The following is a 17,266-nucleotide window of genomic DNA, read 5'->3' on the forward strand; positions in this document are numbered from 1 at the left end:
TTAAAACGCAAGATTATTACATAAAGAATACTTATTTCAGGTTTATTTCTTTATTTCGCCTTCATGGATATATATATATATATACACACACACTTTTAGAAACACATACAAGAGTAAAACACTTATACCAACTTTAACTCTGCAATCTTGTAGGGATGACTAATTTGACTAAAACCATAGAAAACACACGCGTACAAAATAAAGACAGTTCTTCTGAATCGAAGTTTCAAGGTTGAGCAGTGGATATAAAGATTTTGGACCGAGGGAACCAGCGCCACAAAAGGGGAAATTAAAACTAGACCATCTTTTGTCATTTCCCCGGGCGTCATTCTTCCACGCAACCTTGTTTGTAAACCACTCCCTAATCGCTGGCTCCGGTTCTCCACACAACCCACAGACTTCAATACAATTGCAACAAGTGGCAACAGAGACTTGTTTAGATGACTGGAATGACTGTGGTTATTACATCAAAATTATACTTAAAATATACACATGATCTATGTGTATGTAAACAGAAACTTAACAGTACTGCTTTATGCAAGTATCACGAAAATATTAGACTAAACAGTTTATTTAGTTGTGGTAATAGAGCATTTAATTTGGACGTTTCACCATAAGACAATATTGTCTTGATGTGTTTGTGGAGGAATTATTCAACATATTAAACATCACCCAGATAATGTTTTTAGGGATAGTAGTGTAGAGTGTGGATCCTGCAAAAGCGATACACTTCAATGCTACGGCAGTTGCTGGCCGTTCTCTGGTTTTAGTGTTAATGATGTGCTTGGCGAGGTTGCCAGTCAGATCTTTTGAAATCTACTGTGCTATAAAATTGCTGAAGTATTCGATTCTGGCACTGCCAAAGCATGCAGAGAAGTAATTAGGTCAATACTAAATAACAGGGGAATGAAGATTTATAATCAACCAAATGCAAAAATGCAGAGTCTTCAATTGTGGATGATATTTAAAGAAGTAAAGAAAAGGTGAAATGTTTACTGTTGCGTTTTTAGCACGACTACACCCATACACACACAAACACATGTTATGGCTCGATTGCAATGATGAATAACTGATGGGTTGACAATGAGCTCTCTACTCCAGAGACTGCAGCATAAGGAGCTGCTTGAGGACCTTGGTCTGGCTAGTCTCTCTGATCTCTCCCGCAAGAAACATCTCGTCCACCACCGTGTATACCTACAACAATAAGACACATCAATTTAAGTTTGCTCTTAAAGACACAGTTCACCCAATAAACGAACATTCCGTTATGATTTACTTTTAGGATATGTAGAGACTTTCAACCAGTGTAACAAAATGTATCCAAAGATCAGGCATTGAGAAATATTTTAGCGAACCTAAATCAACTTCCTGTTTGCTCACCAGCTTTGGGCAAAACTCTGTTCACGCAGTGGGTGGATTCAAAAATACATTGTGTAATGAGTGCGGCAGAAATCAAATGTAATTACCCAGAGCATCTCTTTTTTTTCTATAATATTCCCTTTAAAAGGCAGCCTCTCTCTCGCAGAAAATGCATCTTAATTGTATGACTGTTGAAATTATGCAGCCGCTATCTGTTGCCATGGTGCTGCATTACTGCTGAAACACAGAGCTAATTACATCTTTATCTCTCTCTAGTTTTGGCTGGTTGGGCTGTTTGTCTGCCGGTGAATCTCTAATGTCCCTTTCACTGAAATGCTTTGTGGATATGATAAACTGAAGCATTTTGCTCGTGCCAAACACATTTTAAGATGGGCTGTAATCTCTAAACAGATGTGATGGACAAGTTATCAAAAATAAGTGACGGTTCATTTAACAAGAGTAAACTAGTTTGTCAAGATTTTAATCTGCAACCCATAACTTTGTTTTATAAAAAATGAAAACCTCTCCTATACACATAGCAACCAGGTTTCGTCTGATTTATTAAAGTTTCTATTACCATAGTTTAACTACATCATGGCCAAACTATAGTTACTATCATAAAACTTTGGTTCATTTGAGGTTTCTGTGCTTAACTGCAAATGCTATATTTAAAAACATATATGCTTGATTTTCATAAGGTCCTTTGTTGAGATTTGAGGCGATCACAAGTTAACAAATGCACATTTCTGAAAACCTGCACACAAGAATTGAAACGATGTATCTAGTATCCAATTCCTATTCCTTTCAATTCCTATCCGCCTAACCTTTTGATAGTAATTCTAAATTGGAACTGCTTTACTATGAATAGGAAGGGAAAACATGGCCGCTCTGGTACCGCCTGCCAATAAAAAGGGCCAATGTTCAATCAATAAAAACTGATGATTCTATGGGCCGGAGCTCTACACAGTCTTGCGTGTGGCTGAAGCGACCTTGAAAAATATTCATTTTGCGCAATCTAAGATCTAAAAACAAAAGTTATAGATGAGTTGCTGTTGGCTGGATACAGTATATGCTATTTATTTGCCATAGATTTGAGAAAAATCTGTCTTCCCTCATTCAAAGAGATAAGATAGAGGTCTTGCTATGACTGAAATAGCTGCCTAGAAGGGGTTGCAAAGATGGTCGGCAAGTGAACCCAAGCAAAGACAATTTATAAAACCAACCTGCAATTTCAAACTAAGATGGTGGTATAGAGGTAATTGCATCTTTAAAAATAAAGGAAATTGAAGTTCCACACAACCCAAATGGCACTTGTACGCTGTTCTTTTGTTTTTTTAATGTAAAGGAAGTTTTACACTTACCTTGTAGAAATTGAAGACCAGATCTAATTCACACACATTGTGGAAATATTCATTCAAAACCTGTTGAGTATGAGGAAAACATTTTGGTTACAAACACCTTCATTGTAAGTAGTATCTACTGTCTAAACCCTGAAATCAAGAAATACGGGTTGCACAAAAATTATATTAGTTTGAACTCTACAAAGAATACAGATTCTAATTTAAATAAATGTATAATTTTCAATCACTGACGCTGCTTTTAGGTTAGTAGAAGCAGTGACGGGTGTCTGGGTGGCTGTGATGTTGCTTTTAATCCGGTGACATTTAGCTTATGGGCTGCTTTGAGCCCAAGTGACGTTGGGATATGACGGGGGGGGTTGTTTACAGTCAGGGTCAGAGGAAGTCCTAGCATTCCATCTCACAATGTTCTTGAACTACTGGCCGCTGGTTTCCCTCACGGCCACATTCCATCTGTCTCTGAGACACGGAAAATAACGCCAGCAAGAGAGCTCACCGCAGCTCTGGGATCCCTTAATTTAACTGAAGATTGTTTTCATCTTGTTGCAAAAAATCTATTTAAAAATCAAATAGCATACACATAAATATAAACATAGAGTTAACAGTGTTTCTTCTAATGACCACAAGTGTGCTTATATTGATATGTCTGGTATTTAAGAACAAACAGGCACACACTTTCAGAGCACATCAATGCAACCTGTTCAGAGGCCACTTATCATGCTGCCCATTAGAGACGCTCATTAAAGTCTATTTACGTTTCTAACTAAGCATCCTAAACGTCACGTAAGAGACTGCATATCTTATCTGCATTTAGCCTTTATTACTAATGCATAAGAAAGATTTATAATTGTGAATTCTGTGCTTCGTAATCAATTTAGTATTTAAGAATTCTGATTATTACGCTTTTTAGCTGCTGAACCGAATGCAGGAATCACAGCTAATGACATTTAGATTTTGTTTATTTAAGAATTTCGATGGCTTGATTTGGATATGGTTTACCTCGACAAAGTTGTGAATGGCCTCCAGGTAAGCCAGGTTATTGTCCGTCACATCCACACAAATACAGAAGTATAAGCCGGCATACCGCCTGTAAATGATTTTGAAGTTTCTGAACTGCAACGATAAACAACAGAACATAAATTTAGAGTGGGTATCTGCAGGGACAAAGCCAGACAATATTATATTGATATCTGAGTGTAGCGATACAATAATATTGAGAATCTAGTTATTTAAAACTGTGATACATTACTGTGTTTTATGTTTTAATGACTCGTCGTTGCATTACAGTTCATTTTGACTTGATATGCATGGTCTAAATGTTTGATGCAACATACTGTATCATGAGTTTAAGTGAAATAAAGATGTCATCTGTCACTATTTACTCACCCTCTTGTCATTTCAAACCTTTAAGACTTTCTTTCTTCTGAAGAACACAAAAGAAGATACTTTGAAGAATGTTGTTAACTGGCCCTCATTCACCTGCATTGGTTTTGTGTCCAAACAATAGAAGTGAACGGGGGCCAGCGCTGTTCGGCTTTCTTCAAAATATCTTCTTTTGTTTTCTTCAGAAGAAAGAAAGTCTTAAAGGTTTGAAATGACAATATAGCGGGTAAGTGATGACATCATTTTCACTGTTGGGCGAACTATCACTTTAACACATGATAGAATAGACTTTATGAAGAACATATCCAGCTGTCAATGTGTATGAAGTGTTGTGTACCTCTACAAAATTGGTGTGTTTGGCATCACGGACTGTCACTACAGCATGGACTTCTTCAATAAGCTTCTGTTTCTCATCATCATCAAACTGCATGTACCACTTGGCCAGTCTGGTCTTCCCTGCCCGATTCTGGATGAGGATAAAGCGGATCTGCACAAAAGTGGGGAAAAAAGAAAAGTTAAGGCTTTATTCTTAAAAATCTTTCATTTCATCCAATCAAGCCAACCGATGCAGGACCTTGTAGTTTTAGCATCACTAATTAATCGGTGCCATTTTAAATGCTTTCATGTATCACGTTAAATGAGAATGAATAATACTCGTGCTTTGCAGAAACCTGCACCACATAGCTAGGAATGGCATTTTTTACTCATTCACAACTATTTCTATATGAAATTACAAAAATAAATTTTAAGTCCACATCGTTATGTTATGTTATGATCTTGCTTTATGTTTGTGTTATCGACGTTTATCACACTAACATAAACGTTAGCCTGTTAGCTGAGGCGAAAATTGACACTCAAAATATTGAATCAAGCTACGACCAAGTATCAAGACTTACCATTATGTTCTGCGTTTATATCTCCAGGACGTCTGCGTTATTTACTTGATGTTTATTTTAATTGATCTCTTTTAGGAAATGAAACAATCGCAGCTTGAGCTATGTGCCGTAGCCGTTCAATAGCTTCACCCATAGGACAGGATGCGAGCGAGAGGCCGTTGGCGCTAGAGATTGTGGATATTGTAGTTTTGAATGGCAAACGTTCTTCTAGAAGAACACGAAGAAAATGTGACTCCAAGACTACAAGTACCGTGTTGTATCAGGTTAAGTCGTTGACGACGATAGCACATGACTCGAAAGACGTCAAAAAATATGTAATATATGTAATAGGCTATTGTTAAAGAAATAACAGTATGACATATAGACCACAGGGTGCAATAATAGCCTGAAACGAATAATAATGAGCTCTGAAGAATTTTATTTAAATAAATGTATGAATTTAGTCTCCACATCCACACTTATTTTTAAATATAGGAATACAGTGCTACAACCAACCAGCTGGCGTCTCGATTTACCCTACACAGCCAGATATCACTTTAAAGTCATATTCTGTCATTTACTCACACTCCTGTCACTTCAACCCTGTATCTTCAGCAGAACACAAAATACTTTTTGACATTTTGTAGAATGATGGTAACCGAATAACACTGTCCCCGTTCACTTCTATTGTATGGACACAAAACATATGCAAGTGAACGGGGGCCAGGTAACAACTTTACTTAAAATATCTTCTTTCGTGTTCTGTGGGAGAAATATAGCCGTGCAGTTTTGAAGTGACAAGGGGTGAACTATCACTTTAAGATCTCATGAACAGCATGGGCATTAGAAGTGATAACAGTCTGAAAACATTCACTTTTACTTATTTGAACATTGATATATGCCATAAAGAATGAATCAGTTTTGTCATCTCCACGCTTATTTTTTTATGAGTTGTTACATTATGCTAGAAGCATATGGATCTACATTGTCTAAAAAAGTTGGCCATGGTCTCTGCACATATTAAGAAGGGTGGGGGGGGGGTCTCTGATTGTAAAGACATTGCACAACTGCCCGAGAGAAGAATGTGGTGGCCCTTGGGACTGAGAAATATTTCAGCTGCAGTCCAGAGGTGGGAGTAGAGACCTCTGGCAGTTTCTTCACTTCGCCAGAGTAGTTTGTTGTGAAAGGCTGCTGTTTTGGATGTTGGCTGTTTTACTAATGAACTGTGTGTCATGATAAACACAAAAATGATTAATTGCAAATATCTGAATCTTCTGTTTTTTTTTATTCCTACAACCATTCAGTATTTAGTAGCCTAATTGCATCAGTTTTTAGTGCCTACCTAAAAGTAAATAACTGTAAACATCTTATCAAATTCCAATTTATAAGAGTTGCAAGTAAAACACACATTTGCATGGCGTTTTAACTCAAAGCCTTATAAATGACTGGCCTTTTCAAAACCGGCCAGGTTTCCTTATATATCGAACGGATATGTAGATAAACGTATAAAACATGGTATTTGTCTATATACACATTTAACAGTGTATAATTTATATAATATACATTATTATATATATAATATTATATATATATAATTATTATATAATATAAATGATAATATCAATGATCATCACCTCCGGACAACAGCGCAGCTGAAAATGTGCTCGTGTGCGCGCGCGCGCGCTGTAATTGTGTCCATGCGCGAGACTACAGCTTTTCCTATTCTCTCTGAGCAAAGGAGGGAGGAGAGACCGAGGACGGGAGAAGGGCCGCCATTATCGGGAAGCTGAAAAAACACATTAACACACGCGTTCGCACACGCGCCATCACTAAATTTCGCTTTTACGTTGGGAGAAGTCCTTTTTTCCACGGCGGGGAAATCGCGCCGTGCTTCGTCAGACTGCGCGTTTACGACTGAACTGCGCGATAAACATGAGCAACTCGAGACGTTTTGGACACAACAAAGGAAATTTTAAGTGCTCAAAAACAACGTGGTGAACCCAAGGGAAGACACAACGATACAAAGCTGTTTTCCTCTCTGTCGTTCAACGCCCCGCTCTTTCCGAGAAGAAACACGGCGATCCGATAATCCAGTCAGATTTCTTCGATGTTTTTTTGTCTTTTGTGCTGGAATCGGGAAGAGACGCGCACATCAGATTGTTGTAAACTTTGAGAATACGATCCGTCATTGGAAGAAGGGATCGCATCGGGATCGGACAGCTGCAGAAGGCAGACGTTGATGTTTACGGGACTCCTGCTGGACTATTCGTTTTATTTCTCATCTTGATCAATTTCCTCAACCGGTTGCTGCAGATTCAGGAGTAAAAGAGAGCGGCATGCTGTGGTATGCATCAGTCATTTTATTCCCCTTTCCTGTATATTTCCTGAATGCGAATCCCATCGGATCAAACTGTTTTTTAATTCGCGGGTTGTTATGAAAATACCTCAGACTATAAAAACTATTTTACTGAGATGTTGCACTTTGTATATGATAAATAAGGGCTGGTTTATTATCCCACTTGACTGAAAGAGTGGCTTCCATAATGTTGCGATCATTTGGTTTATTGTTCCCTCAACCGGATCAAGAGTTTGATACTTGATACATTGAAACATGTTTACCAGTTTATATGATAAACGAATGTATCCAGAATTAAAGCGGTCATGTGGCGACACTTAGTCCATTTAAAATCCACGTTGGTTTGTAACAATCGCGAATAATATTTATAAAATGTAGGATTTTGTGTAGATCCTGTTGGAATGGGAGAGAAATGGTCTTTCTTTCATAACGTTGCACTCTCCAGACTAAAGTATGACGTTTCTCAAATATGATACATTGATTGTTTGTAACGTTGCTCTGGACAAAATGCAACAATAGTTTACATATTCATCCAAGTGACGACAAGTCACTGATTTTGTCCTGGACAGAATGATTTGGTTAGTTGAGAAAGATTTGACTTCGGTGTGTATAATGCAATAAGTTGGTGATGATCCAAAAACAGCTGTTAGTGACCTGCTCTCATCTACAGACAGAAACTCGTGGCGTGTTTCTCTTCATTCCTGATCCATTCACTCCTGTTGTATGACGTATCAGTATCACCAGTTTAGAAATAACTACACAGCATTTGGTATGTTTGAGTTTTTTTCTCTCACTTTGTCAAAGTTACAGGCCTGACTGGGTTGCATAAAAGTCCTGTATTTGGTTTGAAGTTGTCTGCTGGTCAAATGTTTCCCGGCATCTCATGAGCAGGGATATAATACATAGTAAAGATACGGACTGGCCTTTATAATGTGGTTGATATTTGGTTGTTTTGAAAACAGCCGGTCCTGTTTATCTTAAAACGTGACCACCAATACTCTCTTGTTCTTGTTAGTTTTTCCAAGTACTAACTAATAGTATTAGGCTGTTCTTTATCTCTCTGACTATCGTAAATGTCCTGTCTAAACTTGGCACAGTCCCATTACTTTATATATTCCGGGTGGTGGTTTGTGTGTGCATGATCGCCGGTGTATATTTGTTGAACTGGCTGTCAGGCGTGTAACAGATTAGACTATGGCCCTTAGCCGATAGGCTAAATGTTTGCTACAGAAAATATGTTTTTGTGACGTGTTGCCCTGTTGATTCAGTAGTATCATTTTTAAGCCCCGTTGACAACGTAACATCAATCGAAACGGACTGTTTGTTCTTCGGGGAAGACACAACATGGCTTTGAAGATACTCAGGAATATCAGAGAGTCAGACGCTGTGGAATTTTGTTGATCGAGTAAAACCGAGCGAGAAGTTGCTCCTTCGATAAAGTCATGCAGAGGAAAGTTCATCAAATCAGGATTGAAGGACTGGAATGTGCGTTCCGACATAATCCCTGGGCATTTCCCCTATTTCATCGAATAGGGCCAAAAGGGTAAACCACGTGCTTGAAAAGCAAACTGGCACGTTTCCAGGGTGTTTTAAAATGTTATGGTCAGATTAATTGCATAAATAGTTAGGCAGTAAACCGAGACGTGACTGTAAACGCCCTGTGATCGTTCACCTGGTTGTTTGTAAGTAAATATCACCCCTGAGCGCCCTCCATCTGAACACTGTGCTCCTTTGAAGTGGTATTTAATCATGGCTGTTTTGGTAAGGTTGCGGGGAGTACATTCCTCTAAAACCCAGCAACAGTGCTCACGTATCTGAACACTGTTCCTGTATTACACCGTGAATAAATCACCAATCGCGGTAGCTATACGACCTTCCTGTTACGCAGTGTAAACTTTCAAAACTGTCAAGTATCTTGACTTTTCTATAAGATCTTCAGTTTCTGAACAGAGACCCCTACGAGCCCCCAGCCGTAATGTTAAGAATGCAGATGGGTTCAATGTAATCATACTCTTCAGGCCTTGAGCACAACTGTCATGTTTCTTCTTACTGGTACGCAGCTAAGTGAAGGTTAATAGCTAAGGTTGCGGAGAGAATTTTGCAAGAACTTTCCTTATGGCTGGCTAGGTACTCGGTGCAGAGACCGAATCAAACTGTCGCCGTGACTCGTTTCTCCGCAACAGGTAGACAGACCTCGCAGAGACGGAGCGATGGCAATCTGTACCAGAATCGGCTTTGCTTTCTGAGAAATTCACAAATATTTCAAGCTGGCCGATGGAAATGCTTGATAAGAGTCATAACTTTATGTGAGTCTGGTTGCTCATCTTTCATTCCTCTTGTTTGTGTTACCTTTACATGCATATAATATGTTTGTGGTTATATGAGTATATACAGGCACGTAAATAATTGTATTTTATAATTATAATTGTAATGTATTTAGGAAAAGTTTTCATGTGTCTTCTTGTCATGCTGTCAGTCTTTCACGTTGCTGTTGGATGACTTTATGTCCCCCCTATAGTTTGATTTAGTTATAATTCAAAAGAAGCTGGAATGGACACAATACATCTAGAAAATTAGCAATGGTCTCTTATATATTTTTCCATGGCTGTACATGTATGACATCAATATATGTGTTAATTTGCAGCTGTAGCTGCAGATCTAGCCATAATTTGTATGGTATTTAGCCATTTGTGGTTGACATTATTACTAATAGGAGCATTTGTTGGACAAGCACGTCTCTATATGCTTTCCTCCTTTGCTAATATCTGTGTGATTTGCATGAACAGAAGCTTCTGTGATCTGTTAAGCCCTTGTGTTTCAAACTCTAGCCACTGATCATCTGCCAAATGTCTGGCCAATAGGACGGGTTGCCAGAAGATTCAGATAGGGTATTTTAGGTGTCATTTTTTCCCTTGAATTACGCTTTTTCCCTGGAAAACGATAAAACTGGAAAGAAATTCCATAGATTTATGTTGAAGGAGGAACCCAGGCCATATCTAGAGGCTGGAATATCCAGACTTGGGGTGGGCTAGCAAGCGAGATCCTAGCAATGCCTTAGCAACCAGCATTGTGGAGGTGACTTTTACTCAAGAAAATATGAGTGATTTGCTTCTCCCACGCTTGTCAAAAGATTTGTTTATTGCAAGAAATACTATTCGATTCAAACGAGTGGTCCTTTACAGGCTGTACGTGTATTGTTTGTATGGAAAAACAAGCAGATGGCTCATAAATGTAGGCACTATGAGTATTGACTATGATGTTCTTAATCTATGCCCTAGACTCTGACAGTCATTGTTTTAAGGCAATTTGCAAAGCTTGGCAAGAATGAAACCTGAAATGCTTTTAGTGTAGTGGTTTTATGTGTAGAAAAAGTGAGTTCAGTTGAGAATTGGGTTGCGTTTGATTAAGCAAGGAGCTAATTATAGCCGGTTTAGCATGCGCTCCCCAGATTACACCTCTCATGTTCTGAATGGATGCCTTGTTTGAGGCTAGATTACAAGGGAAGGAAACTGGCATTTTGTAATGAGGATCAAAATTTCCATTAGGAAAACTGCTCCTGGCCCTCCCCTCGAGTGTTTTTTATGACTTAAGACATTTTATAGCAAACAACAACTGGTAGTATGTCTAAAAGTTTTTACATGGTGTTTCCCGTTAACCCTTTGTTCTATTATTGACATGAGAACAAATCGATGTGACTGGCTCTATAGACAATTCTCAAGTCAAATTAGATGTTGCATTTGCATTTATTAGAAATATTCCACCTAAATATGAAACGTTCTCATAATTAACCTATCCTTGTACCATCCCAGATGTATATGACTTCCTTATTTTAGCTCATCACAAGTGATCCATCTATTATTAAAGTAGTCCAAACGACTCCAATGGATTAATGCTACACTCCAATGGTCTAGCTTTTGTTAAAACTAGTAACTTGGTATTAGCACCTATTGTAATATTGCTCTTTGTATGACATATCGCTTATTGCTCAACGAACTCTTCGTAAATCGCTTTGGATAAAAGCGTCTGCTAAATGACAATGTAAAAATGTAAATGTAATATGAGCCTTCTAAAGCTAAATATTAATTTGACTTTATTGAGCGACTGCTACGCAGTATATCCACGTAAACAATGGTATCAGCAAAGATACAATATGGCGACATGTTGATAACTTAAAATCGTGAATTGTTGTCATATAATGCGTGTTTTGGTACAAAATTCCTAAGGCATTTTAATATGAAATAATTAGTTTCTGTCCAACTAAAGAAAGGAAGTCATATACAATTGTAAGGGATAGTTCACCCAAAAATGACAGAAAATTGTGATTTACTCACCCTCATGTAATTTCATACCTGTATACATTACTTTGTTCTGCTGAACACAAAGATATTTGGAAGAATATTAGTGATTTTCAGTTCTGGGATATCACTGACTACCATAGGAAACGTAAAATGGTTGTCAAAGGTGCTCCAGAACTGAAATTCTTCAAAATATTTATTTTTATGTTTTACCAGAAAATACATTTTGTTTTCTTACTATGGTAGTGGATGATATCCCAGAACTGAAAACTGCAACAATTCTTCCAAATATCTTCCTTTGTGTTCAACGGAACAAAGAAATGTATACAGGCTTGACAGATTTGAATTTTTTGGGTAAACAATTCCTTTAATGCATCTGTTGTCGTCTTTGCTGGATGGCGAGGGGGTGGGTACCCCTCGAATCTATAGAGGGAATCTATCCATTGTTAGTGTTTTCAGTCGCTCGCAACAATGCCCAGTTGCATTGTTTTAAAAAATGGTGTCCATGGCGACGAAGTTTCAGGATGTTCCTTTTATTATGACCTTTGCTATCTGTGGTTCTGCTTTAATTTCCTCTTCGTAGACATCATGCACTTGCTCGAAAATGTACAGATGCCCTCAGCAAATGGTCTAGTACCCTTTTAAAATCATAAAAAGCGTCTCTCCAACCATTTCCCCAGCGCACGTTCCCGGAAACTGCACCGGCTCTTTGGATCTGCAACGCACGTTCTGTCAATAATCAGTCTCTGCGGTCTCGAGCCACTCCTGTGGCCTTGAGAGCAGTTCTCAATGACTCAGCGTTTTACCTACAGACGAGAGCATCTGGAATCTAGAGAGGCCGACAAACCGAGCAAGTCAGACCGGGAGCAAAGATGGCCCACAGGAAGAACTTTGTGTAACATTCAGGAATTCACCCTCCCACAGACGGTTTATAGCTGGCTCCCGCCAAACTCCAGCTCTTTTTCTCTCATGCATCGTTGTTGTGGGCCTCGGGTATGTTAGCGTTTAGTAGTTTTTCCTTCTCACCAAAGAGAAGTACAAGGAGACCGTCAAAGCCTCCTTCCTTCATTCAAGGTTTTAACTCTGACATGTTCGGGTGTTTCTTTGGTACTGTAATAGCAAAGAAACTACCCAGGCATGTGTTTTTCTCTCGTTCTCTATTTCTCTTGTTTAGAGCTCTCAGACACCGTTTCCTCTAGTTGCCCCTGCGGCTTTGTCGCTATGTTGCGATTGTTGGGATTCCCCCTTTCCCTTCAATGCTGCTGAGTTTCCTGCAGGATGTCCACCAAAAATGCCCCCAGTAGGGGTGAGTAAAAAACAAGATGTAATAGACTGCATGCCATATGAAAGGGCTTAGCTGCATGTAATCTCTGTGGGGTATGAACCTTATTACACACCTCCATTCCTAAAGCTGCGATTTGCCACCGGTCAACGGATCGTCAAAATTAAAAATGCTCGCTTCGCTTGCCACCCATTTCACGAATGCACGCGTAGATTCGGCAGATATTAGCGGTGTGAGATGCCTCTGGTATTTGTAGAATTAGATCATGACCTCATCGTTTACCATTCAGACACACTCAGTGCATTTACAGCTTTAAGTTACCACCTGCCAGGCAAAGGGAGAGAGCCGCTGCGGCGTGATGTATAATTAGATACGGCAGGTTTAATCACAGGAAAATGAGCAGTCATGAGAAAAGGGGCTTTCAAAACGCCTGAATGTGCAAATGAGTGAAGGCATCATGCTATCATGAGTTCTTGTAATCGTGTCTCTTTACGTCTGTGCTTAAACTTCAGGGGGCGCTCGGAGTGTGGATGGGGGAAAACACCTTGTCAAACCGCTGAAACTTCGTTACGGCAGCCTTAAACACTGCCCAGTGCTTACAGAGCAAATTTAGTCACCTCAAGGGTGGAGTGATAGAATTGGCCGTCTCGAAATGACCTGGGGAGCAGACACAGTGTTGTTGGGTCGGAAAGAGCCAGAGCAGACTGAGTGATATGCACATCGGTCTCACACGTCTTTAGGCCTTCTTACCAGGATATGCAAAACTACATATCAAACCCAACCAGGTTTAATGGATGACTGGTCACTTTTAAGGAAGTCTTGTATAGTTCGGCTTGTTTATGAGCTCTAACAGACATCGATTATGCCAGGTTTCTACACTAACTCTACACAAGTACAGTTCTTCAGTGGGGTAGCTTGTTAATATTTATTGTTGCATTCACTACATATCGCTGCTGTCCTTCTGAAACCTTGTATCTCCATATATATATATATATATATATATATATATATATATATATATATATATATATATATGTTTTTTCATAAATCATTATTATTAGTCATTTTATGTTTGTCACTGGGTTTTGCAAATATAAAATCAATGTAGTATAAAAAAAGAAGTGCTTTGTACTTTTTAAATTATTAAATACTGTGTTTTCTGTGTTTTTTCCATTTCCTGACAAACTGTAAATTTGGACATAAAAGGTTTCAGAAGAATACCGACTATATACACTACATTTAAAAGATCTTGAATGCTTGACTGAAAAATATGTGACTTTTATACAAATACAATTATTACAAATGTTAAATGTTGTTCTAAAAGGATAGTTTACGCTGCCACAAATTGTTACAAACCTGTATACATTTATTCTGTCCTGCTAAACAAGAGGAAGATTTTTGGAAGAATATCAGTAACCAAACAGATCGCATCCACCACTGACTCCCATACTATTTAGTTTCCTTACTATGGCAATAAATGGGGGTTGAGATCTGGTAACTGATATTATTCCATATGTCTTCCTCTGTGTTTAGCAGAACAACGAAATGTATATAGATTTGGACCAAGGTTAGGGTAAGTAAGTGACGACAGAATTAAAATTTTAAGGTGTGAGCTATCCCTTTAAGACCATTCTTTTTTAAAATGGATGACTTTGTCCAAATAATGAAGGAAAAGCAGGTTTTTAATATAGAATATGTTGCAGCTTGTCTCATGTCGCTGTCAAGACCTGTGTCAACAAAATCTTAAAATAACATTGGAGATACAGATATATTTTCGAATGTAGTTGCGATATCATGTCTGATGTGGACACAGTTGGCACAGCTTCCCCGGAGTGAGACCTCATCAAAACAGTTTTGATTTATTTTAGAGGCCTTTAGGCATAACATATTATATTTATATATTATGTATACATATATAGAGGATGAATGTGTTAAGATTTATAATATATAACATTAGAGATACATAAGAAGTTCATGCAAATTACCCCATGGAAGTCTTTGTCTTGTTTTTTATAGTTCATGGTTATAACAGAAATGCTAGTATTCCTAAACGTATCTGTTTTTATTGCGAAACATGCATTGTCAGTAAATATTCTATTCTTAAGTCTATTGAGTAGAATTAGCTGTTGTCGTCATAAGCAAATAGCAGAGTTTGTTTTTGAGGACTAATGTTTCCTCTGTTTAATGTTTATGTTCAATCCATGGAACAAGAACATTGCTCTCAGCAGGCAATATTTGAAGTTCAGTTTGAATGGTCTTCATTATTTCGCTGGTGAATTTGTTACGGAAGAGATGCTTTGATGGCTGTAGTGGACGTCTTGTAAAGGGGATGAATTTTTGCAGATACAAATTTGCAAAGGATTTATCATGTTTTCAGTGTAGACACGCTTTAACAGCTGTAGACTCTTTGCCGTTTAGCACACTTTGAATATATTCTTTGAAAAGTTTTGGCTTCAAATTGATCCCCACTTGCACTTTAACAAATTTCATTCAACTTTACACATTTCAACTGCAGACTATTTAGACTTAATACTGTGCTTTTCATATTTGCAAATGTAAGTTGAGACATGTCAGCTTTAAGTTACAGGTAACAGTATTTTTTCACTACAAAAAAATTGTTAAATAGTTTTGAAAATCTGTCTCAAGATGAACCCTTGGTGCACTTTCGTCCTACTATAACATTGGTCATTCCTATGACGTGTGGTTTACAGCGTAATGACAAACGCATCTCCTTACATCTTATGATAAGAATATCTGGGCGCATACTTTAGCCGCTCGACACTTTGCTTTATCTGGCGACATTGCCAGCCGCTCACGATGAGTAAGTGCTGCGTTGCTTAAAGGTGCTGGTCCTGGCTTTATCGAGCACCCCAGTGATGGCTTGTCATCTCAGTTCCACTTAGCTAATGATGCCTGCGCTATCACTGGCAAGAGGGAAAGGAGCTATAAAACCAACAGTGCCGTGGCCGGGAAGATGGATGACATTCATATGAGAGAGCCAGTCAAGTGCTGTTCAGGCTGACAGAAAAGGGCCTTCACTTTATTTTAGCGCTTCCAAATGGCATCTTGCAAGAGGAAATAGATTTGTGTTTATTTAGTTCCTCTTCCAGTTGCTCAACGGTTATCTGCATAATCTGCCTCGAAATGTAATCTGCTTGAGCTGTCGTATCATTATGCTAACATCGAAAACGATGTGTGTATTACCCATTTTGGGATCGAGACGGATATTTTGATGCCTTGTTCCAAGAGTAGCATTTTTTTTAGAAAAAGTCACAGTGTCAAGAAGGTTGGGATCCAAGGCGACACACAGGAACGTCACGAGCCAAATAAAATAATATGAACACAGTCCAGCGGGGGCAGGGGGAGCAATCGAACTAGGTTTCGGACTAGGCAATAGTACAAAATGTGAAACCACCCTTAGAAGAGGAATGCTGTTCATCCGGTAATGTCTTGTTGCTGGAGTTTTCGGCTCTTGTTGTTTTCTATGCCGCACGTTTGTTGCAAGAACTGAAATATGAGGGCCATGCAGAAGAGGGAGGGGTCTGTGCGACGCCCGCTTTGTCTGTTGACATAACAGATCTAGAATGGGCGAGTCACGACGCAAACATTCGGAAACGTGTTGTCAACATGCATTTCTCTTCATTACATTTGTGATCAGTCTCCGTGTAAGCCACATAAATGAGGATGCTTGAGAATGCGTGTATGCACAAACGCAAACACACACACACACACACACTGTAATCTCACGTTTCCTGCAGACAGTCCCATGGTGCAGGCTTTGTGTGAATCTACCCAAGCAAATCAAGTCCTCGCTGTCTTGCTGCAGGGGTCAGGGGTGAGAGGAACCCTGATCTGGCCCTCGGTGAGTGTGGGGGTTCTTGGGAGAAACAAGGTTAGTGCGGGCCAAGAGGAAACAGATCCTGGTATTTTTTGTTTGTTTTTTTTGTTCGCACATCAGCGCTAAAAGATAGTTGCGTTTTGGCTTTTGGATCTTGTCTGGGTCCCGGGGCAGCGCCTGTGTTTGTTAACCATTGCCTACGGTGTGGATAACATTTACAAAAATGTACCTTTGGCTTCGTTGCAATGCCTTGACCTTTGGAATGTCCACTGCGGCCTGTCGTGCCAACTCATACTTCGGTTTCTCTGGCTACACAGCTGGTTTAAACCCACTTTTGTGAATTATTAGCAACAAGCATTTGTATCAAAATGGTTAACTACAGAGTGTAACTTGCTTTGTATTACAGACATGAATGATGACTCAAATCATGTGGCTTGTTGAGAAGAGGTGTGACATATTTCTCAGTGGTTGGGCGGATGATGAAATGGTTGAAAAATCTCGACTCGAGCTGTAACTATGT

The 17,266-nt window shown here is 38.9% G+C and overlaps 2 protein-coding genes across 3 annotated transcripts in view; one reads left to right on the forward strand and one right to left on the reverse strand.

The window, feature by feature from the left end:
* Positions 1 to 18: 18 nt before the first annotated feature.
* Positions 19 to 5,180, reverse strand: ap2s1 (adaptor related protein complex 2 subunit sigma 1). The gene is made up of 5 exons (XM_079481689.1): positions 4,997 to 5,180; positions 4,438 to 4,587; positions 3,717 to 3,830; positions 2,721 to 2,780; positions 19 to 1,194 (listed from the first exon to the last, which is right to left on the reverse strand). The coding sequence occupies exons 1-5, from the start codon at positions 4,997 to 4,999 to the stop codon at positions 1,093 to 1,095; spliced, it is 429 nt and encodes a 142-aa protein (XP_079337815.1). The 5' UTR covers positions 5,000 to 5,180; the 3' UTR covers positions 19 to 1,092.
* Positions 5,181 to 6,696: 1,516 nt separating this feature from the next.
* The window catches only part of arhgap35a (Rho GTPase activating protein 35a), a 63,478-nt gene continuing 52,908 nt past the window's right edge, over positions 6,697 to 17,266 (forward strand). For both annotated transcript variants that reach the window (XM_079481728.1, XM_079481729.1), the window contains exon 1: positions 6,697 to 7,319. The gene's annotated coding sequence lies outside the window, so the exon portion shown is untranslated. The remainder of the gene's footprint in view (positions 7,320 to 17,266) is intronic.

Source organism: Barbatula barbatula, assembly GCF_947034865.1.
Source record: "Barbatula barbatula genome assembly, chromosome: 19".
NCBI lineage: Eukaryota > Metazoa > Chordata > Actinopteri > Cypriniformes > Nemacheilidae > Barbatula > Barbatula barbatula.

Bases quoted from the DNA above. Each gene is read 5' to 3' on its own strand.
- ap2s1 (XM_079481689.1), bottom strand. The intron at 3,831-4,437 runs GTACACAACACT...TTATCGTTGCAG, and splicing joins AACACACCAATTTTGTAGAG to TTCAGAAACTTCAAAATCAT. The intron at 2,781-3,716 runs GTAAACCATATC...CATACTCAACAG, and splicing joins CCATTCACAACTTTGTCGAG to GTTTTGAATGAATATTTCCA.